Raw genomic sequence first — 18,452 nt, forward strand, 5'->3', positions numbered from 1 at the left:
GGTGGGGACATTCTTATCCATGAAATCTGTTAATAACCTGGTTTACAAGGTTCAGGTTCTTCTCATGCTTGACAGAAGCAGTTTATTTGTCTTGCAATGCATCACACTTTTGCTTGTCCTGGGGTTTTTAGGGACCAGTGCTCACAGCTCCTCATAAAACAGAGAAAGTGGCGCCCAAGTGCAGAGACCTGCCAGATATTGACTCTGGTTCTGTTCCAATATCAAGTGAGCTGCCTACATAAGGGGCTTTTGCACCAGAGGAACCTTTTCATTGTTCCTAGAACTATTGGTGGAAGTACCTGGATGTTGGCGTGTTCGCACTGCAGGAACTAGGAATAATTTTAGTTCTAGTAACTCTTTTTGGGGGAATTAAATTAGCTCCTACTTCAGAGTAGGGTCTAACCCAGCACAATAGGAACTACCAGTGACGTAAGTGTACGATGATTGGCTGAATTAACACATGCAAAATACCAGCACCCACCATTTTTAAAAAGGCGTGTACTGTACACAAACAGATCATAGCCTATATATTTTCTCCACGAACTAACTCTAAAAACATGGAAAAAACGGTGATAAATGGACCTCTCAACCTTTACGCTAAAGAGAAAACTTTGAGGGGACCAAGCGAAATATGTATTTCTGCTCAGCCAGTGACATTGGACATCAGCCACATGGCAAACGCTAAAAAAAGGCCCTAAGGGAACCTTTAGTTCTCGGGGAGCCACCTGGTGGCACCCTAATGTGCGAAAGCCCCTATAGACAGCATTGTATATGCCGCGTTTCCATTACAGATTTGCACAAAACTTTTGTGATATTTTCTAAATGTCAATAAAAAACTGTTGCGAAATGACAGAATGTTATCCAACTAAAATAAATTTTTTCCAAAAAGCTTGTCATTCCAAAAATTATACCACGTATGTTGGTAGGTTTATGTATATCCCAGCCAGATTATTTTTAATCTAAGGAGACGTAGGCGTGTTATCCAAGATTTAATGGCAAGGAAAGAACCTTATACTTGGCCACATATGAGGTGTTTGTGGGTGTTTCTCCCTCATTTCTGCTTCAAGGTCTTAATGATAATTTGTGGCATTTCTTTGTTGTTTAGAATCCAGTATTCATGTAATTCTATTGTCTTTTATGAGTTTAAAGGGATAGTTCACCCGAAAATGAAAATTTGATGATTATCTGCTTACCCCCAGGGCATCCAAGATATAGGTGACTTTGTTTCTTCAGTAGAACACAAATGAAGATTTTTAACTCCAACCATTGCAGTCTCTCAGTCGTATAATGCATGTGAATGGTAACAAAATCTATGAGAGTAAAAAAAAAGAAATTAAACCCTGTGGCTCGTGACAACACATTGATGTCTTAAGACACGAAACGATCGGTACACCACATGCACGATCACTTCCGTTGAGTGAGGTCTGTACACGATCTGATCACGAAACTACGTCAGATCGTGTACAGATCTCACTCACCGGAAGTGATCGCACACTCAAGGCTGTTGGACAGTGGTGTATTTGAGGTAAAACATTATATAAATACTGTTCAGTTTCTCGCACAAACCAATCATTTCGTGTCTTAAGACATCAATGTGTCGTCACATTGAAGCCGCAGGGTGTAATTTGGATTTGTCTGTGCATTTTTTTTTAAACGTTCACGAAAGTTCTGCCGTTAAAACGCAGTGATTTCAAGGCACTGAATTAAAAAAATAACAACAATCAACTAAACAATAACACATGCAACAATTACATTTGCAGAAAGTACATACAGTACTTTGTGCTCAAAATGAGCCTAAAACTTTAAATAATTAGCCTAATTGGGGATAGATAAGATATACAGTATATTCACAGAAAAATTAAGAGCAATTAGATAGAAAGTGTTAAACAGGTAGAAAGTGTTAAATACACAGTATGTTACAGTTTCAATTATATTGATTTAGTTTTATTTGTGTAATATGGCTGTGTCAATTTAGTTAAATACTGTTTTGCTGTTTGCAATGGTTACGTTGTACAATATTTTTTATAGTGTGATTTTTGGTGAATTGTATTAAAACAGTTACGGTCAGCTTAACTCACAAACATCACAACATATTTATTAAAACAAAAACATGCAAAAATGTTTTGACCCCTTTTTTAATTCATAGACAATAAGAAGTTCAATGATATTTTGACCACGGGTTCCATTTCAGAAATCTGGTCACCTTACTATAGGTTGAAAAACTGACTTAAAGGGTTAGTTCACCCAAAAATGAAAATAATTTCATTTATTACTCACCCTTATGCCGTTCCACACCCGTAAGACCTCCGTTCAGCTTCGGAACACAAATTAAGATATTTTTGTTGAAATCCGAAGGCTCAGTGAGGCCTGCATAGGCATCAATGAAATGTACACTCTCAAGATCCATTAATGTACTAAAAACAAATTTAAATCAGTTCATGTGAGTACAGTGGTTCAATATTAATATTATAAAGCGACGAGAATATTTTTTGTGCGCCAAAAAAACAACTTATATAGTGATAACCGATTTCAAAACACTGCTTCATGATGCTTCGGAGCATATCGAATCAGCGAGTCGAATCATGATTTGGATCGCGTGTTAAACCGCCAAACTGCTGAAATCACGTGACTTTGGCGCTCAGAACCACTGAATCGACTCGCTGATTCGATATGCTCCAAAGCTTTATAATATAAATATTGAACCACTGTACTCACATGGACTGATTTAAATATGTTTTTAGTACATTAAGTAAATTTCATTGATGCCTATGCAGGCCTCACTGAGCCTTCGGATTTCAACAAGAATATCTTAATTTGTGTTCCAAAGGTTTTACGGGTGTGGAACGGCATGAGGGTGAGTAATAATTGACATTATTTTCATTTTTGGGTGAACTAACCCTTTAAGATATAATATTTTCCTGTAGTCTACCTGGTAAAAATATTAAAAAACTGGCTCATCAAGTTGGATTGTACAACCTCAAACACAAAAATCTCAAACACATTATCTGATGAAGTCCTAAGATCAGCTTCCAGAACAATGTCCATGTGACTCAAGCAGCTGCAATGCTCTGTCATTGTCAACTATTCTGCCACTTTCATTATTCACTCCATGGGTCACAATACCAACCACTGACTGGAAGACCATTTGTTTAAGTACACATTCTAAATTGATCAGGAATTCTGACTGTGTTGAGTAGTCAATGTTGTGTAGTTCTGGGGTTTGTTACTGTGATTTTGGTACTAAAATACTAGGAATGTTTCTCTCAAGATGTCCTTGAGTGGTGAAGCCAAATTAAAGATTTCTTTGATAGATGAGTGACGATAATCATCCAGCTCCGCAGATAAAGAACAATCAAGTCTTAAAAGCATCTGTTGGGGAATCTTGATTTTTTTTTTTTGCGCTAATGGAGCTCCATCAGGAGTATGGGCAGGAGAAAACGTGAAGCCCGCCCATCGCAATGCTCCCTGGAATGACTGAGGCAGGGAGGTTAAAAACCATAATTGAATCAATAACCTGAAACCCTAATTTAATCTAGAACCAGCAGCATTTGAAAGCTTTGTAACAAAGCACCATTTCAAAATAGCTTAGCCTCACTGACTCCAGAAGAGATTGAGAGAGGCGGATACGACAGCAGCTTCCTGTCAGCTTCTGCTGAGGAATGTTGTTTGAGCTGGAAGACAAAGAAAATGGAAAACAGATCTGCAGCAAGAGACGTAACTTGTGTGGTTTTGCTGATTATAAATGCTGCAAATCGTCGATGATTCAGGCTAGTGGCGTGTGGAATAGCTGAATGTAAGCTGTTGCTTTCGCTCTGATCAGGCTGTGAGCCATGCATATGTACTGCAGTCTGGCAGTGATGTAACTGGAGGTGAAGAATTTGAAGAAATGCCAAAACACTTCGAGCTGACACCGGACAGAGCATGAAAACACACAAGGTGTTTTCAGCTAAAATGGCCAGGAAATGTTCAAGCATTAGTATACTGTGCATGCTCTGTCTGGTCTACAGCTCTAGGAATTGCTTTGACATTTGCTCAGATTCTTCACCTCCAGTTACATAACTCTACTTACAAGGAAATTAAAGAAAATATTCCATAAAATGTGCCATTATGTTGTAGTAGTTTATTCTACTTACCACACCTCTGATACTGGCCAACCCCCCCAAAAAAATATTGACGCCAGGCAGGTTTTTTTTTTGCTAGTTTCAGCCCGACACATCTATCATTTTCATTTCCAGCTCCATGTTGTTTAAATAGCAAGTGCACTCGCGCCCATCTGTTCGCCCATGGGCGTGCTGGTCTGAAAACGAGGTGTGTTCAGTCGCATTGTTGGCGCGTTGCTATTTTGAGGCAACTGAAAACAACTGCGCCATTGACCAACAAAAACCTGGTCTAAAGTCAATAGCGCAGTATTTTTTGTGTTATTTTGACCGTATATAATAAATAAAATATATATATTTTTAATGACACTACCATAATATATAAATACTTGAGATTGAGACTTTATATTTTGTTTACAGCTGTGAGAGTCAGATTTTTTTCTTCTGGGGTAAAATATCTTTTGGATAAATATTATCCTTGCATCTCGTGATAGGGTGTCCAAATGTAAAATGTAGTTACAAAAAAAAAAATTACTACATTTTACAAACTCTATTGACAATGGACACAGTAACTGTCACCGCTCCGCAAACGGGATGCCTAGCACTCTTTTTTTATTGCCTTTTTTCCTATCACATATTTTAGTAATTATCATTAGGTATCATTCAAAAGCTTACAAACTCAAAATTCATCATGTGAAAACCATTTTGAAATTGGATGTTGAGTTTCCATGGAAACAGTACTTTAGCAGGCTCCTCCCCTAGTGGGTGGTGTCAGGATTAATATTTCAAAATTACAGTTGCTACTTTATAATCAAAAACTTTTCTAATCTTTACAAAACACATATTTTCAAGGCTATTCTCAAAAGAAGAAGTGGCAGTCAGGGGGTTAAATGGTATGTTTCAGCTGATTTGCTAATGTAATCACCAAAGGATATAAGAGATAAAACTGAATATATATATATATATATATATATATATATATATATATATATATATATATATATATATATATATATATATATATATATATATATATATATATATATATAAATTGCAAAACACCACGGTAACTTAGACCATGAACTGAAAGGAAGAGGGTCTTGTGCCATTGTGTGACAATAACCGGTTACAATGAGGCTTGGGAGTGAGTGATTTTGTTGTTGTGGAAATGGTGCTACAGTGCATGACAAGTCTGCATTCAGCAAACAATATCTGACTTTTCAAAAACCATGCTTTTGGTATAAATTTAATTTGGAATCAGCCCACAGTGGTTAGTAGAGACGTGGTTGCCTGATTCATTTGGCTGGGTTTAAGGCAGAATCTTATAGCAAGGAAAAAAATAGATTGCTCATGACACTTAGGTCAGGTTTACTCCTGCCACAATGACTCATGGTGAGATTGAAAGCTTCCAGACGCTGTCATCTGGGCACCTGCTGTCTGCTGTAAAGATGCATTTATGTTTCTTGAAATCATTTTCTCACCACCTTAAAAGTGGTATATCATCTCCCTGTAGGGGACACAGACACATCGGGGAGACCGGGATGGTTGTAACACATTTACCTTTATTTTTGTAATGGAAATTCCTGCTTTGTAGTTAAACTCATCAAAGTTTAATTATGTTTATACTACGGGGCTGTTTGAATGCTTGAATATGATTGGTTGACGAACATTCTAAGGTGTGCAATTATTTTCAGGGCAAAAGTAGTTTTAGACAGGTCTTGGACGCTTTACAATTTCACATCATTTCGCCAAATGTTTTCAGTTATTTCAAATGTCTTTACAGCTGACAACATAAAAATAACCAAAACCCACTGTGACACTGACCAAGCAAAGAAATAGTAAACAATAGGATAAATCGTCAAATTATTTCCACGTTTACGTTACGTTACGTTACGTTACGTTACGTTACGTTTAATTATGTACAAAAGGCACATACTCTCTCCCGCTCTCTCTGCTCACTCACTCAAGCACGCATACACTATGGACACACACTCGCACAGAAACGTGTTGACAAAGCGCTGCTCTGACGATTTTATCAGTAAAATAGTTCAGCAACTTAAAAGCTACATGACATTTATCACTAGTAGCGAAGTAATAAAGGCGGTGTTTTTACAGTTCTGTATTAGTAGATGGTGCTGCCGAACACTGTTGAAAGAGAAGCACAGACTGAGCCTGAGGTAATTCACATTCTATCTCTCTCTCTCTCTCTCTCTCTCTCTCTCTCTCTCTCTCTCTCTCTCTCTCTCTCTCTCTCTAATAACTCATGGCCTTTAGTCTCCTATATGGCTCAAGCCTCCATTACTAGTTCTAAAATTACGTTTTGGAATTAGCAACGGAGGCTTGGGTTTAGATGCCTAAGAAAATAGTCCTGCACACAAGAGCATTTAAAAGACAAAACCTGACTAATGTCTTGAAATAAATAATCTGAACAATGTTTTGAGGTGTGTTAACCATAGTATAAGCAGAATAATTGACTCCGGGCCGTTGAATTATTCGAAAAATAATGCACACCATGCAATAATGCACAACTTTTTCATGCAAGTTGTTAGTGGTAATGTTTTGGCTGTTAGCTGAGCTAGTTCATGGCTACACGACTCTGGGTTAGTTGTAACCTAAATAAAGCATGTTACAGCGTACCCCAAGTACCTTTTTAGTTGTATTTATAAGGTTTTTTGTTGTTTTTTGTTGTTTTTTCCTTTTTCCTTTTTCCTTTTGAATTTCAGTATTCCTCAACACATCTGCCTGGAAGCTTCTAGTATGCCTAGTAGACCTTGATTAGCTGGTTCAGGTGTGTAGTTGGGGTTGTAGCTGAATTCTGCAGGATGGTGGCCCTCCAGGAGCAGGACTGGATACCCCTGGCCTAGGTCTTGGAAGAGAAAGACAAATTGAGGGACGTAAAATGAGCATTTGCTCATTTTATTTATTTTTGTTACACACATACACACACACCAATTATGTTAAAAAGTCTGTGTTGAAAAAAAAACCTTTCATACTGGGTTTTTTTGGTCATAATGTTGCATATCACGCCGGTGGATATAATAATGTTACATCTCACCCCAAGGTCTGTTACCACTAACCTATGGGGTGACTTGTAACATTTCACTCCTCCTGTTTGAATCGAAACAACACATTTTCTGTTTGTGCTGCAAAGATAACAGCTATGCCATTTAATAGCTGACACTTGTAACCAGTTTTAATCACATTTTGTGTGTGCTGGCTTAAAATAACCCCAAGATACAGACAGAAATGTCAAAAATGTTACAACCATCCCCTGTCTCCCCTACTAATAAAAGTCACCCTGGCACGCAAGCAGATGGAGTAAAATAATATTCAGATCAGTTCAGTGATGAAATTGAAGAAGCGTTGGTGTTGCACAGACAGATGGAATGCAAATTTGTGCTTTCTAGCAGTCTCTGTTGAGGTAAAACCCTTTTTTGGTGGTAAACAGTCGAGAACATCCCTTTATAAGAAAAAAATTGAGGACAGCAGTTTCCATTCTTGGACTGAGAAAAAATCTCAAGCTGATTAATTGGTAAGATGCAGTTAATGTACAAGTTTAATTTCACCCAAAAATGCAAAGATTTAATTTTGATCATAAATTGCGTAACTTATTTTATTCTGGATTCCTTTTCTCTTGCATGAAGTTCTGCTTGTACAACTTCGTATTTGTCTTACGCATCCAGTCTAGACTGAGAGATTCTGAATCTGCCCTTGTGTACCTGCCCTTCAGCTGCCCACACGCTCGTTTCTCACACCTGAGCCGCTTCCTGTTGATCTCAGTATACTTCCATCTGCTCTCCAGGTTTCCTGTTGGGCTGAGTGACCTGTTTCTGATCCGCCCCTCTGCTCTGTTAATGATACATCTGATCATCAAAGGCTCATTAATGCTAGACAGCTCATTTGAATCATCTCATCAGTGGGATGTCTTGACCATGACAAACTATGTTGAAAACTACGGATTGTGTTACAAAAGAGGATTTATTTATTGTTTTTTTTAATGTGGAATTTTTCCAGACATCACTAGAATGTATGAGACACCGCATGCACCGAAATATATGGGTGGATGTTTTAAAATAAGTTCTGTTTGATACATATAGGCTTATTGGAAAAACACAAGCTACCTCTACCTAAATTATTTTGCAAAACTCAAACAAACAACCTATAAATACAACTCACTGCAGTTTCCAGCTGAAATGAACACTATTGGTAGTAAAACACAAACAATTTTATTCCCTTTCACACAAATTACAGGGTCAGATTATCACCCAAAAATGAAAATTCTGTCATTAATTACTCCTGTCGTTCCAAACCCGTAAGACCTTTGTTCATCTTTGGAACACAAATTAAGATATTTTTGATGAAATCCGAGAGCTCTCTGACCCCTCCATATACAGCTATTTAATTAACACTTTCAAAGCCCAGAAAGGTAGGTAAGACATTGTTAAAATAGTCCATGTGACTCCAGTGGTTAAACCTTAATTTTGTGAAGCGTCGAGAATACTTTTGTGCGCAAAAAAACAAACAAAAATAACGACGATTTATTCTCGTCTATGTCAGTCTCCTACGCAGTTTACGTTGGTCAGCTCCTGTGTCAGCATCACACACATGCGTTGTGGTGCTCATGTGAACACCTTCGGCCAATGGCAATCTGGCGTTCTGGCATAGCTCTGACGTAACTCAGAAGCGCTGGACTGTATTTACTACGTCACCAGCATATGAGACTGGCACAGACATGAAGAAATTGTTGAATAAAGTCATTATTTTTGTTTGTTTTTGCACACAGAATGTATTCTTGATGCTTCATAAAATTAAGGTTTAACCACTGGAGTCACATGGACTATTTTAGCGATATCTGGGCCTTGAAAGTGTTAATTACATTGCTCTCTATGGAGGGGTCACAGAGCTCTCGGATATCTTCAAAAATATCTGTATTCCGAAGATGAACGAAGGTCTTACGAGTTTGGATCATCATGAGAGTGAGTAAATATGACAGAATTTTAATTTTTTTGTGAACTAACCCTTGAATTCCATGCAATTCCTTGCACAATACTATGTTATGACCTCACAGCACTTTTATGGTGCATGATTTGTAAACCGATACATTTTTACATTTGCATAACACAAACAGCTCCTTTTTGGATGTACTGTAGTACATTTTTTCAGTAGCCCACCTGATACACTTGTTGGAGTTGGAGCACTCAGGTACGTATCTTGTGAATCACAAGTCACAATAAAAGATCTCAAAGACTTGTAGAAGCAAGCTAAAATGGCATAGTTGTGTTAACATCACATGTTTTATCACCGCAAATGTCATTACCAAACTGCCACGATGCATACAACATGCGTGATACATGTAATAAAATGTTGCCAGATTTGTATAACATTTAACAATACTGTATATCTGTTCTCAAACTAAGCTCATGTTCCACTCATCACCATGATGGTGACCCCCCTCCTCCCAAAAAGCCCCAACATATCAGAAACTCTTCTGAACTAACATTAAACACTAATAAATCTCCACCTTAACATTAATCTTTTACAAAATTATTATATTACATTATATCACTTAATTTTAGCGTTTACTCTCCCTTTTAAGTATCATAGCAAAGCATGCTGGGAAATATAAATTCCCAGCCCAGTTTCATTTAAATTTAGGTTTTATTTAAATTTAAATTAAAAGAACCAAGTTCATGAAACTCAAAACAATGAAACAATTTAGATTACTTAAAATGTGTCAGTGTTGTGAACTCAAAAGAAAAAGAAAGGTCTAAATACTCATAAAAGCTAATTTGTTTAATTTGAGTTGGCTCTACTCAAACCAATTAATTATTTTGAGCGTCAGGGTTTTACAGTGTGGACATTTCACTTTGAAAGTATCGCAAAATGTGCAAAAAGAAGCAATGTGTGCAGAAATGTTGCCACTTCCAATGAGCCCTTATCATCATCAAATAAAGCAGACACTGAATCAACATGCACCTATGCAAAATGTTCTATATATTCTAATAATTTTATGAAGTATTCATTTCTTCAATAAGCCCATTGTTAGCTAACTGCGTGATTTGTATATACATTTCTGAAATACATAACTTGGACACAGTCACCTCTCATAACAGACTCTAAATTTGTACGTAGACATGCATTTTCTGTAAAGCTGTTTTGAAAAGATATGTATTGTGAAAAGTGCTATACAAATAAATGTGAATTGAATCATTATTAGATATATAACTTTAAATTACTTTACTTTAAGGCTTTTTGACAACTTTGAGAGAGCTGTCGCTGTAAATGTATGGGTTATTATTTTTGAGATATTGGTTCATAAATTGCACAAAAGACTAGGTTAAAAGCCTTAAATTGTTTTGCCCTTTGCAAGTAAATACATCATAATTCCTTAAAAAATGCATTCAATATCAGTATGGATTTTACAGTTTCAATCCATTTAAATGTTGAATTGATTTGTTTATTTTGGCTTGATACCAATTTTGATTTTCATTACTACATTAAATGATCTGTCACTGGAATGGACTGGTAATCATTTGCAAGACGTGCTGCTCATGCAATGACCTAAACCCAAGTCTTATCTCTTCCAAGCACTCTGTAGATGCAGTGCACGCCGGAGTCAGTCCTATCGGAGACACGTCATACAACTCCAGTCACTGGGACTTAGGGAGTTCCTTCTTCTTCGCTGGAACTGTGATAACAACAATAGGTAACACCTAAACATCCCTGGACATTATACATACATTTCAAACTGCCATAAGGACCAAGACTTCTACAAACCACATTAATATGCATAGCTCGAGCCAAATACAAGCCATTTGCTTGTGTTGTACATTTATAGTCTCACTTTCAGTCAATATGCCAGACCCTATAACCACTAATCAATCTTTTTTCTTTCTTTTTTCGCCAACCCCATTTATATGCCATGTGTGAAACTATGCCTGCTTCAGCTGTCAATCCAAATGAAACTACTTCATTGATTTTAGCTAAACAGTCTCAATTAAATTAAATAAATTGGGGGGAAATCTGTAAATAATACATATATGAAACAAACCACAAAGCATGTGCATTTTTAAAAATACATAGCCAGTAATGCAAAGGGAGGCAGTATTTCACCACTTGCACTCTTACAGAGCATTCCATTGGAATTCCATTATGTAATACACTTGGAGTCCATAAGCTGCTCTCCGTGTTACCTGCCAGGGCCAGTGATTGATTACTTAAAGAAGCTGTTGTGCAATGCAGGTGAGTATTTAAATGCTGACAGGACTCTCAATGTCATTTTTCATTGGCTCAGCCATCCAGTGGGCAATGGACAAAGGCATAAACAAGATTAGTTTTTGCACTTCAGTTGCTAAACCTTCAAACATGCTCTCAGTAGACACATTTTGATCCATGGGGAACATAAGAGGTAATTTCCTATAATGCACATGCACGGTAAACCTAAAAAGTATTAAAATAACAGACTGGAATTAACTGATTTGGAGTGTTGGTTAGTATCTGCCATATTAAGAAGACGTTTATGACTCTTCTTATAATTTTAATTTGATTTTGTGTAGTTCACAGAGGCCTTGAACTAAATATCCATCTAATTAGTCAATAAAGTTCCCTCTCTGTGAACCCCCTACCATGACAATATGTTTTATTGCACTACATCCTTCATATGTCACATTGAATATACTTGACATACTAATGCTACTGTCCTCTTCAGCTGCGTCTTAATTTACACCATTACTCTCTTGTCTTTTTAAGGTTATGGCAACATCGCTCCAAGCACAGAGGGTGGGAAGATTTTCTGCATTCTTTATGCAATATTTGGCATCCCACTCTTTGGCTTTCTGCTGGCTGGTGTTGGTGATCAACTAGGGACTATTTTTGTGAAGAGCATCGCTAAAGTGGAGAAAATGTTCAGGGTAAGTGAACTATTTATTTCCTATTGAAAACAAGGCTGTAATGGAAAGACGCAAACTTTAGTCTGTTGGGCTCTGCGGTAAGCCACATGTCTAAATGCTAGAATACGGTACACAATTTTTGTCCATTTTTGTTCTGATTTGCAGTCGGGACGAGCCGCCACTAGTTACCGGGAATTCACTCTCCAGGTTTTGAGCAGTAGGCTGTTTACACAACACAGTTTTCAACTAAAAACAGAAAACGTTTAATGCATTTTGGCTGTTCAATTACATGACAACGGCATTTTGGGGGCCTGTAAAACACAAACGAAAACCGGTAGACCTAAGTGCAAGTTTTGAAAAACGATACCATCATCTCTATGTAAACTACAACAGATGTGAATTTGTGAAAAAGGTTGACGTAATGCATTCCCAGAGACTCAGCTGGCAGAATTTACTGCCAAATTTACCACCAAAGAAAAAAATATTTAAATGCAGAGTATAAGAAGAACACTAGACAAGCATGGCCGATATGCCACTCTTGACCAAGAAGAACATAAAATACGACTTCAATGTGCTAAAATTCATTTAGATAGACCTGTGGAATTCAGGAAGAATCCATAGAAAGAGTGATGTGACCACACTGGAACTTTTTGGACCCATGGATCAGCGGAATGTCTGGTGCAAAAAAGGCAAAGCTTATGAGCAGAAGAACACCATCTCCATGGTCAAACACGATCCACGGTCCAGTCTTGTTATGGGAGTGTTTTGCTGTTGCAGGAAGTGAAAATCTTGACTGTATGAAGGACATCATGAATTCTTTGAAGTATCAAAAATGGTGATGCCTTCGGTTGAAGCTTTTGAATGGACTTTCCTGAAGGACAGCCACCCCAAAATATACATCCAAATACACCTACTTAAGCTTGGTTCAGGGATTAGTCGTAGAATGTTCTTGAGTGGCCTGTACAGACTTCAGATTTAAATCTCATTGAAAATATTTGGTGGAATTTGAAGATAGCAGTGGTAACGTGAAACCCAAAGATTATCAGTGATCCTGAAGCTTTTTCAAGTGAGGAATGGGCCAAGATTGCAGTAGAGACGTGAGAGAAGCTTCTAAACATTTACAGGCAGTGTTTATTGGAGGTTATAAAGAATAAAATATTCTGCACAAAATGTAACTTTTGGGGGTTGAATAATTTTGAACATGAATGTTTAGTACCAAATTTATATATATATTTTTTTTTTCATTTCTCATCAACTTTACTTTCTCAGAATCACTCAAATGTGTATTAATAAACTTTCTATAGTTTGCTGATGCCTTTTGTTGAATTGTTTTCATAAAATGTTGTTCTTGGCAGCAAAATGACTTGCAGGTCAAGGGAGTTGAATAACTTTGATTGCAACTGTATACATATATATTATGTAGCACAACTGCTTTCAACATTGAAAATAAGAAATGTTTATTGCGCATCATATCAGCATATTAGAATGATTTCTGAAGGATCGTGTGACACTGAAGACTGGAGTAACGAGGCTGAAAATTCAGCTTTTCATCACAAATAAATGATATGCTAAAATATATTAAAATAGAAAAGAGTTATTTTGAATTGTAATTATATTTACTGTATTTTTATTATGCAGCCTTGGTAAGTATAAGACTTCTTTCAAAAAAGCAACACCAAACTATTGAACAGTTCTTTGTATAAATATGCCTAAAACACTACTGCGGTGATTCCAAGAAAATTAAACTTACAATGTATTTGTATGTTAAATGTTCTAATATAAATGTTTTCCCTGACAATAATAGCAAGTGGTATGTTTATCATTTTAAGAGTATGCAAGGTCACTCCTTTTCATCAGTTCCTGGGAGGCATTAGTCAGGAATATGGCAGCACTTGTTTGTGGTAGGTTAGTCAGACTCTGCACAGCAGAGGCACAGGCCTTGTAAATAAACAGAGAACTGTGGCTCCTGATGCCAGCAGGCTCCAGCATGCTGTGGCAGTGGCATCTGCAGTACGGGTTGAGATCACACCTCATTACGGCTAATCAGTCTCCTTCAAATCATCATTAGGCCCTTCGGAGAGCTAATGAACACATGCCCCCGTCACAAAGTCACGAAATGTCTTCTCATGCCACATGTGGTCGCTGCTGGCAATGAAGTCGTGCTGTTGGCCTGACTAAGAAGGGCTCTTGTACTATGTTGCTTCATCTTTTATGTTGATATTGGTTTTTGTCTATTTCACCCCTCCCAGCGCAAACACAATCAAATAAGCCAGACCAAGATCCGAGTGGCCTCTACGTTGCTCTTCATCCTGGCTGGCTGCATCCTCTTCGTCACCATACCAGCCATCATCTTCAAGCACATTGAAGGATGGACCGGGCTGGAGGCGATCTATTTCGTGGTCATCACCCTGACGACTGTTGGGATCGGAGATTATGTTGCAGGTACAAGCTAAATTTAGTTTAAACGAATGTGTCGCTTCTCACTCTAATTAATTTAATTTGTCCACAATAATGTCTAACAGTAGATATGTAGATTTTTTTTTTTAAAGAATAAAATGGCAGATTCCTTTGTTTTGCTAAGGCTAATTTCTTAGCTAGCATTTTTAGTGTCCTAAAATTTGAAGTGTCTTTGATTGGAAATGATGCATAATAACATTTTATTCACAAGTGATATATAAGCAAAGTAAATATACCTTGATTTCTCAGTATTTCTTCACATTCAGTCTCAGATTTAATCTCAGGCCCTTCACATATTCTCTTTGGTAACCAATTAAACCAACTTTTAAACAAAATGTATAAGGGGTAATTGGTGGAAATGACGCAACAACTGATGGACTTTAATATAAATCACACAATACATATTCAAAATGGTTCATGACAACTTTTTTTTTGTTTTGATTGGCATAAGTTTGAAAGTCTGGGTCTAAGATGTGTAAATTAGTGTAATGCCTCCCTTACGAAAACATAGGACCGGAGGACCTGACATAGTATTCTGAGGACCTGAATTTTTGTGTAGGCTAGTCAACTTGTAGTGTACATAGGAATTTACTTAAAATCTACTTTACTCTTCCCCACCACTGACTGACTTTTCCGACTATCTATGTTTTCACTGTTATATGGTAGGGGGTGCTATTACACATCTAATGAAAGTGTACAGAATCTCCAGATCAAAACACAGGTGAGGGAGAAGCAGAAACAGTTGATAGGCGCAGGAAGAGGAAACGACTGTGTAGCTTTGGGGGTGTTGATAGACAAAGGCCCTGTCCCAAATGGCACACTTCATCTGCACTTTCGGCCTTGTGGACTTACAATGGCCTCTGCATGCTCGTGTCTGTTAAGTCTGTGAGACCGCAGGGTGTCCCATTTGTCATTTTAGATCTCAGAAGGGTGCTCGCGAGCGCCCCCTTTGAGGTCGATATGCGCCCTCGATGCGCACTTCTGCTGAGCACGCACTCAGGGCCGTCTCTGTAAATCTGGGGGCCCTAAGCAGCATAATTTTGGGGCCCTGCCTTGCAGTGAATAATGGAGTAGGGCCTATTGCACCGCAAACCAGCAACTGTATACAATCTAACACTTACACATTTAATCTGTATATCTTTTAACATGATTGCCTACAATTATTTTACTGCTTATTAAAGTACACTCACTGAAACAGTAAAAGTAAAGATTACAGATTTGCAAATTTCTTTCATACATAAGGTCAATTTGTTGTAAACAAATAAATATTAATAATTTAGCATTAACAATGTATAGCTAACTTACAACATTAGCCATAGTGGTATGCGGCTCGCTATGCTCTACTGAAGCAGCAGTAGAGTCACCTCCTCCAGCTGTTGAGATTACAATATAATTAATAATAAATACAGTATGCAGAGTAGATAAAACACATTAATTTTAAATTAATATTAAAGTACAATTAGACAACATAGTGAATTATGATTATAAAACAAAAAATTTTATTGGCAAGAGGAAAATTAGCTATGTTGAAGTTGCGCACAAAACTATTCAAAAGAAAGGCAGTGGGAAATATTTACTTGTGTCATCTCTGGTGTCAGCCTCCTGAAATGTTTCTCCACGACCACCAAAATATTTAAGAATGGCTCCTCCTGAGAAAGTGACATTTTGTTTTTACAATTATGTTAAGGGTAGCCTATATTAAAAGAAATCCAATGTTAAATTATATTATTTAATTATTGGTTGATTAACTCTTACATACTGTTCATATTTTAAACCTTCACAGCATGGAGTGAGATATTTTTTACCTTTTATGATTACATACAGTAATACATTCACTGTAAAAAAAAATCAGGTGCCCAATTGAAAATTTTGTAGTGAGCGATCACATCTAAAATTTTCAGTTGGCCAAATTTAATTTCTTGAATTTTAATTGAATTAAATTGCATCATTTCACATTAATTCAATTTGGCCAACTGAAAATTTTTGATGTGATCACTCACTAGAAAATTTTCAATTGGGGGCCTGCTTTTTTTTTTACAGTGTTCTTTACTAAAATTTACCACAAATCCATTTTGCTTTTAGGTGTCTTGTATCGATCATCATTCAATAATGTTTCAGAGAGGACACTGTGTTTTCTTTAGGTTTAATTGGTCTGGGCGATTTAGCTTAACAATATATAAAATATTTCATAATAGTATATAGATTAATATTTATTAATAATCTTTAATTGCCTATTCAGTTAAGACCATAAGAAAAAGTTTGTATTTAACCGCTTTATTTTAAACTTCATTTTGATTTTGACTGTCAAATGATTGCTTTCTCTTCCTTTTTACTTTCTTTCTCTCGAATGTTCAATAATTAAACTATTTTTTATTGTAATAAGCGTCTATTGAGACAAAGATTTTTCGTTTTTTTCTTTCCCAGAACTAGTGTAGGTCATGTAACGTTAACTGTTAAAAAGAAAATACATTCCTAGGAGGTGGGTCTGTCTCTACGCGGTCTGTAGCCCAGAACTGGGGCCGACGGCTGGACCATAGCGCAAGCAATGTTGATTCAGCATAATCGACGGACAGCTAACGTTATGCTGCGTTCACACCAAAAGCAAATAGAGTGTCTGGCGCAAGTGATTTGATTTCGATGTTAAGTCAATGGAAAGGCGCGTTGACGCGCGTCTGGAGGTCCCGCGGCGCGGAAGGCGCTTTTCGCGCGGTGCGAATGACGCGAATTGAGCGTCTTGCGTGATAAACTGCGGCGACGCTGGCGAGTGCAATCTGTAGTTAGGGGGCCCCCTAGTGGCGGCGGGGCTCTAAGCAGCCGCTTAGTTCGCTTATAGGGAGAGCCGGCTCTGCACGCACTGGTGTGGGTTACGCAGCGGACTTCTTCCCGGCAGTCAAAGCGGCATTACGTCGTGAAAGTGCGGACTCAGAGGAAGACCGTGAGGGTGTAGGGTGCCATTTGGGACAGGGCCTCAATCTACTCCATCTCTGTTTTGATCATCTTTCTGAATCCGATCCAGACGCAGTCTTTGATAAAAATGGGATTTTTCTTTTTTTTTAATTAAACTTACCCTCATTCAAGTGTTGATAAAAAGAATCTAGTGACCGATCACATCTAAATTTTTCAGTTGGCCAAATTGAATTTCTGTGAATTTATCCAATTTAATTCAGTTCAAATTCAAGATATTCAATTCGGCCAACTGAAAAATTTTGATGTGATCGGTCACTAGAAAATTTTCAATTGGAGACCTGATTTTTTTTTACAGTGTAGAATAAAATGTTTTAAATAAAATGTACAGTTAAAGATATATTTCTAAGTTTATTTTTACTTAAAAAAAAAAAAAAAAAAAAGAATAGTAAATTACACCGATCAGGCATACAGTAACATCCTAGTATTGTGTTGGTCCCCCTTTTGGCACCAAAACTGCCCTGACCTGTTGAGGCATGAACTCCACTAGACCCCTGAAGGTGTGCTGTTGTATCTGGCACCAAGATGTTAGCAGCAGATCCTTTAAGTCCTATAAGTTGCAACGTGGGACCTCCATGGATCGGACTTGTTTGTTCAGCCCATCCCACAGATGCTCGATTGGATTGAGATCTGTGGAATTTGGAGGCCAAGTCAACACCTCAAACTCATTGTTGTGCTCCTCAAACCATTCCTGAACCATTTTTGCTTTATGGCAGGGCGCATTATCCTGCTGAAAGAGACCACAGCCACCAGGGACTACCGTTTCCATGAAAGGGTATACATGGTCTGCAACAATGCTTAAGTAGATGGTACGTATCAAAGTAACATCCACATGGATGGCAGGACCCAAGGTTTCCCAACAGAACATTGCCTAAAGCTTCACACTGCCTCCACCGGCTTGCTTTCTTCCCATAGTGCATCCTGGTGCCATGTGTTCCCCAGGTAAGCGACGCACATGCACCCGTCCATCCACTTGATGTAAAAGAAAGCGTGATTCATCAGACCAGGCCACCTTCTTCCATTTCTCCATGGTCCAGTTTTGATG

General features: G+C 37.6%; 1 protein-coding gene across 1 annotated transcript in view; it reads left to right on the forward strand.

Annotated features, from left to right (window-relative positions):
• Nucleotides 1-18,452, forward strand: part of kcnk10a (potassium channel, subfamily K, member 10a) — a 37,033-nt gene that overhangs the window by 6,270 nt on the left and 12,311 nt on the right. Inside the window, exons 3-5 of the mRNA XM_079830543.1 lie at nucleotides 10,686-10,803; nucleotides 11,847-12,007; nucleotides 14,236-14,428. Coding sequence (XP_079686669.1) covers nucleotides 10,686-10,803; nucleotides 11,847-12,007; nucleotides 14,236-14,428 — 472 coding nt within the window. The remainder of the gene's footprint in view (nucleotides 1-10,685; nucleotides 10,804-11,846; nucleotides 12,008-14,235; nucleotides 14,429-18,452) is intronic.

This window comes from Gobio gobio (genome assembly GCF_949357685.1).
Source record: "Gobio gobio genome assembly, chromosome: 12".
Lineage (NCBI taxonomy): Eukaryota > Metazoa > Chordata > Actinopteri > Cypriniformes > Gobionidae > Gobio > Gobio gobio.